The sequence below is a fragment of the Eurypyga helias genome, unplaced genomic scaffold (genome assembly GCF_000690775.1).
Source record: "Eurypyga helias isolate BGI_N326 unplaced genomic scaffold, ASM69077v1 scaffold12245, whole genome shotgun sequence".
In the NCBI taxonomy this organism is placed as follows: Eukaryota; Metazoa; Chordata; class Aves; order Eurypygiformes; family Eurypygidae; genus Eurypyga; species Eurypyga helias.
In genome coordinates this window covers 14,210-29,307 of record NW_010252106.1, presented here as the reverse complement: position 1 = coordinate 29,307, position 15,098 = coordinate 14,210, and the positions used below count along the sequence as shown (strand labels likewise).

At 36.6% G+C, this 15,098-nt stretch overlaps 1 protein-coding gene across 1 annotated transcript in view; it reads right to left on the bottom strand.

The window, feature by feature from the left end:
* The window catches only part of SLC4A7 (solute carrier family 4, sodium bicarbonate cotransporter, member 7), a gene marked incomplete at both ends in the record, with an annotated part of 38,846 nt that overhangs the window by 14,607 nt on the left and 9,141 nt on the right, over positions 1-15,098 (bottom strand). The window contains 7 exons of the mRNA XM_010152240.1: positions 1,940-2,114; positions 3,559-3,662; positions 4,928-5,074; positions 6,660-6,747; positions 8,577-8,734; positions 9,318-9,377; positions 10,171-10,286. Of these exons, the coding sequence (XP_010150542.1) occupies positions 1,940-2,114; positions 3,559-3,662; positions 4,928-5,074; positions 6,660-6,747; positions 8,577-8,734; positions 9,318-9,377; positions 10,171-10,286 (848 nt within the window). The remainder of the gene's footprint in view (positions 1-1,939; positions 2,115-3,558; positions 3,663-4,927; positions 5,075-6,659; positions 6,748-8,576; positions 8,735-9,317; positions 9,378-10,170; positions 10,287-15,098) is intronic.

Genomic DNA, 15,098 nt, shown 5'->3' with positions numbered 1-15,098 from the left:
CTACATCAGTCAATCAAGCATTACAAAAGAAAAAACTGACAGGCGGAGGTGCAGGGGAAATTAACTGAACAATATTGGTTTATGTATACATGACACCAAAAATAGATGAGCAGTAAACCAATGTCCCACCTGGTAATGCATTTCTTTTCACTGAAGTATGATATCTACTTCAGTTCTTGAATTAAATGTTTCGCTATGACATTTTCTGCTAAAAAAAAAGTTGTGATCCACCTCAAAAGAGAGGGGCAGGACTTTAGATCCTAAAATTATACTAAAAAGTTACTTGAAAATAGTTAACTACACCATTTACAACTACGAAAAGTCATGGATTACACATTAAATGGTTTCTGGTGGAATTTTTAAGTGTTTACTCTTTCTCAATTATGCAAGGCTAAGAAAACAATATTTATGCAAACTTAAGCTCCAATTCAGGAAAGCATCTAAAATTGGACAAAATGATTTGCTGAACTGGGGCTATTAAAAATGAAAACAAGTCCTTTTTTTCATTACATTAGGAAAAAAAACCTCCCAGTCTCTAGCTCTATTACCTTTGAATTAGAGCTTTTGGTTAGTCAATGCATTAACCTTGGGGCTCTCCATCAAGGTGGCAGGGACAGGAGTACTGTGGAGGTGATGACCTCTGGGAATGTGAGGGAAGGTTTCAAACACAAACTGTGTACCTTACAATGTCAGCTACTTGTGCTTGAACATGTGTGTGCAGTAACTAAATTTTATATTCAATGATGCACACCAAGTATCTGAAGGCAGGAACAAACCCGCAAACAATTCCAGACAGCTAAAAGAAAGAAGGTGTTTAAGAATCAAACTTTAAAAGGAGCATATTTTCATAATTACACAACATATACTGGAAAAATTATATCAACATTTTGATAACCATTCCTACATTTAGAGTGGCAAAATCAGCACATGGAAAATATGTATTTGATATCAGCTTGAAGTGCTACATCAGTAAACAAATATCTGAGAGAACAGCATTACTTGAAACAGAAAAAAACAGTTAACTGAATTTTAGTATAGTACAAGCCTAAAAATTTGCTCTAAGTATCAAGAAGAATTTCGTAGCATCACAAGCTTTACCAGAATCTTAACATTTGTAAAGAACGTGTCTGAATACACTTTTCCCTCCCCAAAAAGGACAGAGCCCTGTTTCTTCATGATAGATTTAAAAACAGAAAATACACTTCAAACTAGTTTTACTCAAAAGCCGATTGACACAAACACTACGTTCTTAACATTGCTGATGTCAAGTATTCTTTCCCTGCTCCAAAAACCAAAGCGCAACGGTATTTTGGTTAAAAAGGTGCTGGTGTTCTGTACTGCCCAACAACACCACCAACATTGTGTACGCGTTTGGTTTAGATTCAAGTCATTTACAACGAAGGGTATTTTCTGCTTATAAACCTTAGCCACCTTCTTTTATTGTTAACAACATACCATCAGTGAAAGCATATACAGATCTGTCCGTTAGTTAAATACACATTTGACTGCTACCCATACACTGCAGGCATTATCATCCTCGTAGGCCTACTACTCAAGGCCAGTACGTGTTCTTGGCTATCCACCTTGAGCCTCCGACTTTGCCTAAAGTAGGCCTAGTGGGATGGTGCACCTTTACTGCTACTTGGTTTTTAAATAGCCAAAAAGAAGGCAATGCAAGCCCTTTCTCAATTCATGAAGCCATTCATCCAATAAGGCAGGATAAACATTTTTTACCTCCACTGTGCATCTTCTCCTGTTCACATGGGTTCCCCACATTTTCCACAGCAATTACCTTTTGGGGAAGATCTGCTTTGGGGCAGGCTAATCAAGTGCTGTGGGTAAATTCTTCAAATACAAGTATAAATAAATGAGACAAATGCACACAGTGACTTGCCTCTGAAGGTCTAAAAGCCTGGCCGCTACCATTCTTTGTACTCACTATTCTGCCTTGTGTAGCTTCTCCCAGGAGCCCTCCAAAAGTGATTACAGGAGACATACAGGCACAGTATAGGAAAAGAATCGAGGCCAGGCACTGCAGGCTTAATGCATCCTTGAAGTCACTCAAGAAAAAAGGTGCTTTCCTTTGGATGTCAAGTATCAAACCACCAAAAAGCCTAAATAGGTGAGATGAAACTCGTCAAACTGTACACTAAAGGATTCTAGCTAGTTCAAAACTATGGGCTACACATGACTGCCAGTGCCTATTGCCAGCACAAATTAGCTATTTCATAATCCAGATTTAAGCATAACAGTTTAAAATGTATATGAGAATCTTATCCAATCCAATTCAGTAATATTCCAAATATTATCAAGCAGATTATCAACATTTTTAAGAGCTGGCTAGGTATTTTTGTATATGGGCTAGATACTGAAAAAAGTATCATTGCAAACCGTTTTACCTAAATCATGTTTTAAGTCAAATCTGTCATGATATTCAAAACAAGGAACAGAAGAAATATGCTAAATCTCAACCAAGACCACTGTGTTGATACATTTCAGTATTACTACTCCAGTAAGTAGTTGTAGTTTTTTGAATTCTCTACACACATATGGTCAGTTCAACAGGGTAAAGTTATTAGCAAGAATATTACTATTAGCAGGAAACTTACTAGCAAGAAATTAAAAAGCTTTTTCAGTTTCAAAAAAAATTTCAAGACTCCAAAATACTATGCAAAATTTGCCTGTACTAAAAACTTACTTCCTTTTGAATTATAAAAAAAATATTCCATTCCTAAGAAAAACAATAGCCTCATCTAGAGATAAATCTGTGGGCAGAAATGAACTTCTCAGTTCCACATACGGTCTGCAAAAAGGCAAAAAGTAAATGCAACAAAGCCAAAATGGTAAAAATCAAATGATGCGAAGTCCTTCTTGCAAAGGTATGAGAAAGATGCATCTCATTTGAAAGTTTATCATTTTTGGGATAACAACATTGCATACAGTTTTCAGAATTTCTCAGTTGATTCAACCTCTATTCACTCATAGGAGATATTCAGTTTTAATCTTAACCAGATATTTCCAACCTTGGGTACTTTTTTTTGCAAGTATTTCAGAATTAACAGAGAACAACAATGCAATTCAACTGAAAAATTCCTTCAAAGAAACCTAATCAAAACTGAAACCTAACCAATACTAGAGGGTTGGGGTTTTTTTTGCCACTTTGTATTTCTTGGTATTCCTTTTTGTACATGTTTAATAAAACAGATTTGCATTAATGGAAATTTTTAGTACTTAGCCCAATACTGAAAATTATATAATCCTGCTATAATTATGATAATTGCATGCTCTTGACAATTTAAAATTAACACCCATCTCTTAAAAGTCAGTCAGTTAAATTAAGCAGCATCTTATATGAAAACCTTTGCAAATGTGTTGAGAAACATTGCCACAGGCTTGAAAATGCTTTAAGCAAATTGGTATTTATAGGCAAGAATCCAACACTTGAAAAGGTAAAAGGATGCCCTCTGACACTTATACCATAATTTTTTATGTTCATATGTCATCATTAAAAATCTGTGAAGATTTATCACTAGCAAGTGTTTAGGGAAGTAAACACACCTTCCAGTTCTCTCAAGTTCAGGTCCAGCATGATGGCCTTCTTCTTTGAGAGTCTCTCCTGTAGGAGTAGATCCATTTGGAAATTTAGGTACCTTCCTTTTCTCCTACAGAGGGGGGAAAAAAAAGAAGGAAAAAAGAAAAATCATACTTCGAGACTGCCTTTACACTAAAAAGTGTAATTCAAAGACAGCGTGCAGAGACTCTATGCCTTCCAAACCTTTTCATATTCGCAGCTTATCAGCAGTCCTCCATTTGCCAAATTCATCTTTTGTTGAGTACAGACGACTAGAACTGTACAACATTCCCAAAAAGATCTTATTAGTACCTTGCATAACAATATCAAACCTTCCTCTTTCTACAAGCAATGTGTCCCTGAGACATGATGAAACAACACCCACCTTTTCAACACACAGCAGAGGCTCAACCACAAGGCCTAGAAATCTTTCGATGCTTTTTCTTGGTCATTTCCAGAGCAGAAGCCTCTGGCTTCTAACAGAAGCTGACCTCACTTCTTGACACACACAGTGTTTGAAGTATAAATGAGAAGTCATTCCTCTTGAGCAAGCTGCTCACAATCTCCTCATAAATCTATCAGCCAACCTTGCCTTCCATAAACCCCAGGAGCCCTGCTTATTTTGGAAACAAGTTAATTGGTAGCCTCAGGCTATTCATGAATGAACTGCACTACTGCCACCCCTTCCCTTCCACCCACTCCCCCCCAGCCACCATGGGATTCCATTATCAATATCAACCTTCTGAAACAGGAGCACTGGTGTCTCCCCCACTTTTGATCCTGGCAGCAGGGATTCCCCTCAGTTGTGAAGAGGGAGAAAGGGAAGACAGAGTCGTTCTTAGGTTCAGCTTCCCCCGGCTCCCTTTCTAAGCTAGTATCACAACTGAGCAATACAATCTATCTCTGTTTCATACACATTCTGTGAACATTATACACTAGCCACTATACACGAAAACATTTCCATCATGTTGTAGGCAAATAGAAGTTTGCATAAGAATTACAATAGTCCTGTTGATCATGGTTAGATTAACAAGAAAATCTGTAACATGAACTCAGGTACAATTTTGGACCAATACTCCTAGATATCACATGAACTCATTTCAGTATTCCAAAAGGAAATACGGTGATTTACTTAAAATTTACTTAGAATTTTACTTAAAAGCACAGCAGGAAACGGATTAACACTTGGTTTTTTAAACTTAAAAGGACAATCCACTTTTTTCCAACTGGATGGGGGGGGGTTCCTGATGCTTTACTGAAGTTCATATTCAGTGCACAATTTACTTGCATTTTAAAATGACATTTTTTAAAGTAAGAATCATTGAAGATCTCTACTGGACTTTTTTTTCCTTTTACCTGGGAAGGAACACTTTTTGGAGGCTCAATTCGTATAGATGGATCCCATTCTCCTGGAGGCAGGACTGTCACTTGGTCTAAAAATTCATCAATTCCTGACAACAAATCATTTCGGTCTTTTGCTTTATAGGCAACATCATGGAAAACCTACAAGAAGAAAGTATCCAACTTTTTTTTTTTTTTTTTAAGAGAAACTGATTACAAGGAACACCTCATTATTTTTTTTATAAAGGCATGTGAAATTTTGTAAAGGTCCTCAAAAGTTAGGCTTTTATTTTGCTTGCATACTTTTGCATTAAGAACTACCAGTATGCACATCCTTATGGAACATAAAATAAGGAAGTTATACTTTCAAACTCAAAAGGAACATTGAGTTCATTTATACAATTAATTTTAAAAGTTAATCTTCAATATTAAATCAACTTCATGTACTATTGCCTGAATAACTCTGCCCTACAGCCACTGAAACACTATTCTGTGCTAAATGAGGACAAAAATACTTTAAGTATCCTTAATAAGCTTCAAACCAAAACACAAGTTTAAGAATTGCATCTGTATATCTCTATTGATTGATTAATTTTGAAATACTTAAAAAGCACATGAAAACAATCCTCTTACTACTCAAAAAAATCCTACGCCGTGTTACAAACTACTACAAACTCCAAAATGACAGATAGTATTAAAAAAAAAAAAACACCCACAACAACACACCACAATTCCTGAATCCCAACATATATTTTATACACAGAGGGAGAGCACAAAAAAAAAAAATTTAAAAAAAAATCTAGTTTTGCTGTAAAAGACTGTAGAAGATGATCCTAAATTGCTTCGGTACAGTTGAACCCTGAACTGTTTGTCTCCAAAGACCTAACCATTAAGTCTTCTAATTGTAAATTAGATCTTTCAGGGCTATTTAGATCTTTTTAGAAAAATAAAAATTATTCAGTGCCCTTTTTCAATACTCAGCATCATCCCTAAAAAATCAGCCTACCTAAAAAATTAGAAGCTGCAACTAAAGCTTTTAATGTTACGTTCTCACACTGAACAAATACTGTATTCACAGACTAGTAGCCCAATTGTAAAGAGACCAATTTCTGATTTACATTTCCAAGCTTAAAGTTGTTCTAAAGAAATATTAGAATTTCTGCTAGACAACTCTAATAATTACCAGGAACTCGGTAGGTGGTGCTCAATGTGAAGTCAGAATTCTGCTCAGAAAGATGAGAACAATCTTAAGCCCTCATTCCCCCGTGCTCTTTAAAATCACCCACCAGGGTTCTACACATAAGACTTCAAATGCTTAGTAAAATTCTGATTTTAAATATTTGATCTTGTTTTGATTAAAAATATCTGTGATGACTCAGTTGCATGCACCCTTAAATAATTTTGTCATGAACAGTTTGCTCTTTCCTTTTAGACATACGGTGATTTATATCAGACACAGTTCTATTTAACAGCCCTATTTCCTAACTTCGAAATTGAAATCTATACACCAAAGCTGAACTATTTTTTTCAGGAATACATTTAGGATTTCTTCAAGATAGACAAGGAAAACTTAATTTACCATTATCTAGTCCACTAACACAAGAAATAAGTGTGCAGTTCTTCATTTAACCAGTTTGGTTTTTTTTTTCCTTTAACCTGTCACTCCAGAATATGTTTATTGAAAATTATCAGTGAACACATTATTCTAGACTTCATTAGCTACAGCTGTTTAAAATACATCACTCACATCATCTGTCATAAGTGTTGCTATGGATCTTCCAATTTCATGGTACTGTGGAGCTTTTCCTGCTGGTCCCAGCAACAAAAACAAAAACCTACGGAGAAAGCAATCGAGATAAATACAGCCATTTGAACATACTCAGAGGGTTCCTTCAAGCTAATGTTTTTTAAAAAAAAAAAATATTTAGTAGTGAAGTAAAAATATGCTCTTTACCATTTCAGACGTTAAAGACTGCTTCAAGACTAAGACTTGCCTGAAAGTCGTTACTGGAAGGAACCCGAATCCTGAACCAAAATTACTCCAAAACCTTCTAAATTAAGCCTAATTTTTCAACTTCTTATAATGCCATAAATGTAGTAAAAATCCACAGGCTAGAGCTCAGTGAATATTTCCTTCAGTTTATACACTGACCTTCCCACTGGCAAAGAGCCTTAAGTGAGGGCCTTAAGAGCTTTATGATCTGTTCCAGCCTCCCTGATGATCATCTCTTCACAGGAGTTAAACCCCTCTCACTTGCAGTGACTGGGTACTCACACAAGAGATGCACAGACACACTTCAAGCAACACACTGGACATACTCCCATTGGCATGTCCTGTGTCAGTGTCACCTCCCATTTGGGGGGTGTGTCACAGCATACCTTAACAGACAGTCTCCATTCCCAATCACATTAATAGTTATCACACCACTTTGTTTAGACTTGAATAGGACTAGCATCTTAGAAATTCAAAAGGATATAGACTAAAAAGAGGGAACCTTTCTTTTCGCCACCTTTTTCCTACTCTTCATGAAAATGAAGTTCCTAAATACAAAACCTTCGAAAAAGTAGTGCCTTCTTTCACCTCACAGTACAAAAAGCTCAGTGCTATTTTTCCCTTGCAAGCTGAGCATCCTAACTGAAACCAGGACTGGATCTTCAGGATCAAGTATGCTATTCCAAATCTGCAAGTCCACACCATTCTAAAATAATTTAAGACAGGAACATTTTTTCTACATGAATAAATAATCTGAATGCAGAAATTCTGGAATTTCCCAAGAAACATCATGAGCACTAACATCAATTACCCTCCGAAAAGTCTCACATTCATTTATAAGAATACTGCCAAGATTATTTTTGCCTTTCATTAGAGTATATAAGCCAAAAATTACAAAGATAAACAAGTACACTGATTATTTCAACACATTAAAAAAAAAAAAAAAACAACACCAAACTCCACGAATGTACATATTTACACCACAGAACAGCCCAATACATCAACGGGCACAGAAAATGAAGTGTCCTGCATGGTGACCGGCAAAATGACCTGCTATCTGCCTCACGGGAGTGACATTTTGGTCACCCGTGGTAAATACACCCACAGTGTACCCTGGCGAGACCCATGATTTTGGGGTGGTGGGGGTGGGTGCACCAAGCTAGACAGCATACTGCAGACTGAAAACAGATTCCATTTATTAGCTGCAGATTGGTTACCCCACTGTCAATCATGTAGATTTGGGCACATAACCGGTTAAGTTTTTCCACCACCTATGTTACTCATACACAGAGTATTTGTATACCAAGAGCAGAGCTTCAAATCAGAAAGACTTTCAGACTCAGCGGACTCTTCTGTGTCGCACTGGAGGAAACCATAACAATCTTCATGCCCATCTTTAAAGTGGCAACACAAGCTTGGAAGACTCATTGCTTCTACTCCACGTCAGCTATCAGTTCTAACTTCTGCACTTACATATAATGGTGCTGTTTTAAGCATTTAAAGCATTCAGCAGATCTTCAAATTTTGTAGCAAATGACTGGCATCATGTTAAACAAAAGTCTGCATTTCTTGTGCTTAATAGAGTATGTATAAAAATGTACAACTACTCAAGATCTTTAATATTACTATCTACTGTACAAGTAAAGCCAGACTTCCGAGGCATTTATTTACCGTGTAGGAACTGGAACCTCTGTGAGACCCGAGAGAAGCACAGCAGGGGAGAGCCTCACAAAGGCAATAATAGGTCTTTCTAAAAAATCTACTTCTCCCACTAACACATTTGATGCTTCTGCTCCTGAAGGAATTTTCCTCATGAAGTTCATATCAACCTATTCATACAAAGATGAAACAAGTGTTTATTCCCTTATATTATCAGAAATTCTGTAACATAATTATATGTTTATCAGTATTTAATAGACATTTATGCTACAAAGAAAAAAAATTATATATCCCACAGTACAGAAAGGACAAACATGTAGAAAATGCCAGCCAGCCAATAATAAACTGGTTTCTAAAAGTTAGTATTACTACCACCTACTATATTCTAGAAGACTCCAAACTGCATAACCACCTTTCTGATATTACTTACCATGACAAACATTTGAGATAGGATATAATTTAACAAAAATCTATGCACAATTAACTAAGGAGAGTTCATGTAATTACATATGGTTTCTAGAATGCAATTAGTTATTTCACAGCTGTGTATTCCAAATGTCAATTTCAAAAAATAATTTGTACATTCATGTTTTCATCCATAAGGAATCTGAGAGCTGAAAAGCTTAACTTTCATTTCTTTAAGTGATTACAGAAGAGCATTAGAAAATGGTACAGCACATGAACTCTGTCCTGAAATACATACACACACACACACACGCAAGCACCAGTTACATTGCTATCTAGAGAACTTACAGATGGCCTCTTGAGTCCCACACCCAGTGTGCCACAACTACAGTGCCAGGAGGCTGACTCCTGCCCAACAGGAGACAAGGCAGGTGTACAGAAGGACAGGCCAAGCAAAAACATAAAAACTGTGACAGAGGAGCAGGAATAAATGCCACCTGCCATAATTACATGAGAACTACAGTATGTTATCTTTCCTTACACATAATTATATAATTTGGCAAACCCATTTCCTTAGTGTTTCACTGTACAGGTGACACTACAGACTGAGTTTTCTCGTAAAAGCCATAATTTAAATTTGGCAGATAAGTTCTATTATGGAAGAAATACAAAAGGATTTACAGTATTATACAAGATTTCCTTCAGAAAGCAGCATTATATGCTCCTAATGATTAAGAGGTACCATAAATTTTCTACAGCGAACTTATGAAACCTACAAAGTTACTCCCCTTCAAAAACCCTCTTTGCAGAAAAACATAAAAAGTCAGTCCTTGAAAAAAGTTTTGCAACACCATCTATAAGTTTGTTTTCATAGAGTCTTTAGAGCAGATCTGAAAATAGCTCCCTCTGCAAGGTAAAGTACAGTGACTGCACTCCTAAGTTACCAAAATACTAAAAGAATCAAAGGAAACAAAGTTCAGTCCCACTGGGAAGAGTTTCAAAACATTTGATACATTTAGCCTCTACCATGTTCTGACGTTCATACGCACAATTTATGTCTTAGTATGCACATCTTACGTACACTCATACATATGCATAGGTATATGTGTCTTAGTTGTAACCAAAAGGGTAATTACAACCCCCACGTTCTTTGTTACAGAGTTATTTGGTGCCAAACATTAAGTTATTTAATATTATTTACCTTACTAAAATCAACAGTGCTGTTTTCTCTGCTTCCGCCTGTCCCAGTACCTTTAACGTCTCCACTTTTCCCAGTGTCTAAATTTCCAGGTGCTGACTGTGGAGATGCCAACAGCCCTAAATTAAAACAAAGGAAAGAAGTTCAAAATGATGTATGACGTGAACTGAGTATGCAACACTACCAAAACTCAATGTGGCAGCGTGCTTAAAGCAAATGTGCAAGTTATTCAGTAAGAGCACCCTGCATTAGTATCATAAATGCAACATGAACGAGTCACCGTGTTGTCAAAGTAGTGATGTAATTAAAAAACTAAAATGAAACATTGCCCAAATGATGGCCGTTTGCAGTCACCAGGAAAGAAAATTATCTATTTTAATTGTAGAAATCATAACAAGCATTGACATTTTAATCATAACCATTCTAGTAGTTGGTCGATAGCATCTTAGCTAGATTTAGAATCCCTGAAACACCAAAAGGGAACACCTCTGCTACCTAGTCTGCTGCGTAGCAGTTACTCCAATTGTAAAAAGCTTCAGTAAGCCTCAGGCCACAACTACAAGGAATACAAGCACTATACTACATAAAGGACAGACAGCTTGCAAACCACGATTTCAACACACCAAAGCTCCTGACCAGATGTTCCTATATGACCTGTCTCTAACGCATTAGGTAAGAGGCACATACAATAAAGTTACTAACCGTACAGCTTCCCTCTGGCATCTGCACTAAAACATCGTTTTCCGTAGCTTACTACACTACCAGCTACGCTGAACTGCAGGGTGCAGCGAAGGGTGCAAAAGTCAAGTAACCCAGGTGTTCACAGACACTGAATTCCACAAGGCACCATGGTTATCCCTACCCAACCCTGAGTTCAAAGCTGGTCTAGGCATGCATATGCAAGCCCGAATCCCATCTTTCGGATTACAGAGCTTCTACTTGCTCGGTTTAACATGCCACAGAGGTGTATTTGGCCTTGCCTGTCTACACTAGATCTTCCAGATGTGGTGATAAGCATGCTTTTTAACATGCTTTCAAAACCACATCTAGACAAAGACAAATCCAAACATTGTATTAGAAGCAGAAAGCTTGTATTTAGGTCAAGCATTACTCTAGCCAAGATAAAACAGAAATCCTTGCTGTCTGCTTTTCGGCTATTGTTCTGTCATAACTACCACTGCATAACTACTTGCATCCCTCCACGTTTATAATTTAGCAATTTAACATTTTTCTGCATTTCAAGTGACATCTGAATTTGTTTTATTTGATTCCAAATTTATTTACAAAAAGCTTTCAAAGAGACATTATATCAACGGAAAACATGCAGGTCCCCAGACCTTTACCCTTAATTTTCATTCTTACAGTTCACAGGGATTTAAGTGATAGTTTTTCCTGAAGCAAAAAACAAATTAAGTTCATAACCTGCAATTTCCTCTGTGAATCCTAACATACGCAAATAATTAGTTAACACTATAAATGCTACATTCAGTTAGCCAGACCCAAAAAAACCCCATCACCCACACTCTACCCTTCTGCTCCCAGATGTATGTTCTATTCACAAGAATTACTAACAGCAATCAACCACCTGAGGAGTCAGCTATCCAAAGTACTTAACTGCACAAGAGTTAAGGTTGATCTGTTCGTACAACTAGAAACAGAATAAACTATGAAACAGTTGTTGCAGAAGACAACCATAGTAAAGTTTATATGTATAAACTTCCCCCCCTATGTAAAAATAAGGGTAACTCATGATGTATACGACTGATGAAAGATGAGAAATAAAGCATCATTTTGCACTTTTCGCCATGTGAGCAAGAGCAAGGAATGATAATCAAGGAGGTGGACAGAGAGTAAGGATTCTGCATAGTAGAACTATTTATTATTTCAGTACTAAAGTGATACTGATTCTTGTAAAAGATTTGCCTTCAAAATTTCTCCAACCTGCAGCAGTTAAGGTTCACAAGTTTTGGCACTGACACAGGAAAATTTGTGTGATCCTAAACCACGTGTAAATAGTTTTTCCTTTCTGTTGGTTTTGCAGTTGGACAGGCTGCAGCACTCCCACGAGAATAGTGCTTAGGGGTTCTCAGACCTGAGCAAGCATTTCCATATGACACTGTATTTCATTATGCACATCAATCAGATACTTGCAAGGCAACTCAGAGTAAAAAAAAAAAATCTTCTCTAATAGCAAAACACTTATACTCAAATCTCACACTAATAAAAGAACTTATTTCCTGCTCTTCTCCAGTTCAGTGGATACAAACTCAGAGACTACTGCTAAAAAGAGTATCTAGTAGTTTTTCCAGACTGCAAGACAGAAAAATTCCTCCAGCCTTACCAAGCAACCAAGGGTATCATTAAAAATATACAGTACTCTTCTTGATGCTGTTATGCAGGTATACCACCTGCCTCCTTCAAAAGACAACAGTGAACTGAGTCTTGAGTAAGTTTGGATTAAAACCTCATAAGATCAGTCAAGTTAAAGGACTTAACAACTACACCTTCATTAAAGATCATGTGCATTTTCAAGCCAACTACACTTAGTCTAATACTGTGATCACAAAATCTAATGGACATTATCTACTGGAAAAAGAAAGCAAGAAGAACAAAGGCATTGCTTTGCAACTCTGCTTCAATTAAAAAAAATCCAACAACCACAACATTGAGGGAAATTATTTCAACACTTAAGTGAGACTTTTCCACTATAATTATGTTTATACAGGCAAAATTTATGAAATACAAAACTTCTAAATACAAAGTCACACCATATTTGTGTTTCCGTAAATAAAAATCAGTTTTTAAAAATAAATTTCAATGGAGCCATAATGTGAAAAAAAAAAAAAATTTTTGAAGGCAAATCCTACAAGGTAATTAGGTAAACCTTTCTGAATTATTATTTTCAGGAAGTAATTATTTTAAAAAATCTGTTCTAAATATTATTTTACTCTGTTTTAAAGTACATTTATCAGTGAACTAAAAGACCCCTTAAACAGTCTGCTTTGCTGATGTTCAGAGACATTAACAAAGCTTAATGTGTCTGACGAACTAACAGCGTTCATCTTTAGTTGTGACACAGCCTTCTTCGTAGCTCTACCTATGGAATTCATTATTCAACAGTTTCAAAGATAGGAAAACAAAAGCTGTCCTTGAACTGAAGACAAAAGAAAAAAAATATTGTTAAAGAGAACCTTTTGCCTGGTTGACTTACTAAAACTGATGACTGGCAGATAAAAATTAAGCAGTAGACTGAAAGCATTCCCCCCCCCCGCTTTACTCCTTTTGCAGTAATTCACATTAAATTCAGTAACCTTCTTGTTACTTCTAAAGACTGAAAAATAAAGTGTAAATAGCAGAAGGCCAAGGATAGGTGAATACTAAACAGAAGAAAGCCATCTAATAGATAATTAGAACAGGTCCTAACTCTCACAGAAGGCAAACCCAACTTAATCATACAGATGTGGGAAAAGTATTCAGGCTGCAATATTCTTAATTACTAGAGAGGCAATACAGACCATAATCTACAGTGCAATGGACCAAGCTGGTGATCTTTTGATTTTTAAATAGAAGGAAGATGACTTCCTCTTCAGGGTTCCCTTCTGTCTCCTGAGACAGAGATTAGTCCAGTTGCAGCCCCGAAGTAACAGTCTGAGAAAGTTTTCAAAAGGTACCTCTAAGGAAAATGTGCCTTTCGGTGGACAGCTGATTTCTTGAATAAAAAAGGGGGAAAAGCCCAGAAAACAAAAATGTCTTCATCATTATTACCGTTCATCTTTTTCTGGAAAACTTCAATTCTGGATTAACTGGGAAATCATCGCGTTCAGATTTGTCCTTTATAAGAAACATCCCCTTGAGGCACAATAGCAATTTGAACATGACTTGTGAGTTTCTGGTGGAAAGCTTTACTAGTGGCAGTAACAGCATCAAGTACTTGATCTTCATTTGTTTGCCTTCTCTTGGATTCTAAAGACCTTGGGTCTGGCATGCTGTCACTGCTGTCAGATGAGTAGAAAAATGAGAACTGGAACACCGATTACAGGTGCTATTTTACTTCTGTTTTTTCATTACCTTTGAAAGATCACCCATGAGAGAGAACGATCTTCACATGAACTCTCTTAATTTCCCATAAGGAAATCGGAGAAAGTTTTCTGTTTGCTTTTCTGAATTTAACTAAGGATGAGGCTCCTACTCCAACTCAAGATGACAGCCTACAACACAACCTGCTCTCTCCTTTTCAGTGACCTGGCTGCAAATATGAAAAGGCAGACAACCACAGCCTTTTCTGTCAGCATATTTTCACTGCTATACCTAACAGTGTGCTCTTAGTTATTAAGTGAGGAAGGAAACCAAGAAAAGCCTCACTGATAAAAGAATTTAGTTAAATCAGCTCCCTCCCTCCATCCCCCACAATATACATAGGCATAAAGCACACAAACTTACAAGCTAGCTTGTGGCAAGATAAATTTCCATGAAAAATAAAAGAAAAAAAAAAAGGAGGCTAAAAAGAAAGGTGATCCCCTTAAAAAACATGATCTATCTAGAAGAACCCTAAAGTCTCTAAATAGCTGATAATTTCACAGAAGTAAAGCAAGTATAACTATGTATGCAAAATGCACGAGTTATGAAACACTAAAAACAATTAAAGAAGCCATCAGAACCTTCCCTCTTTTCTTTCAATTTATCAGCATATCCACATACCTTTTTACATGTAAAAAACAATAGCTTTGCAAGATAACAAATTAATAAATGGCTGAGCTCTGACCTACAGTCACACTCTTATCTACCTTATCCTGTTTTGCATATCAAACAAAGCAAAACAGTAATCAAGAGGCTGACCCTGAAACAGCAGACTAATGCACAGCTATCTGGAAAGAGCTGTAGGTGAACTGAACTTGCTAATTCCATCATAAACTACAACTGGTTTTAATGCT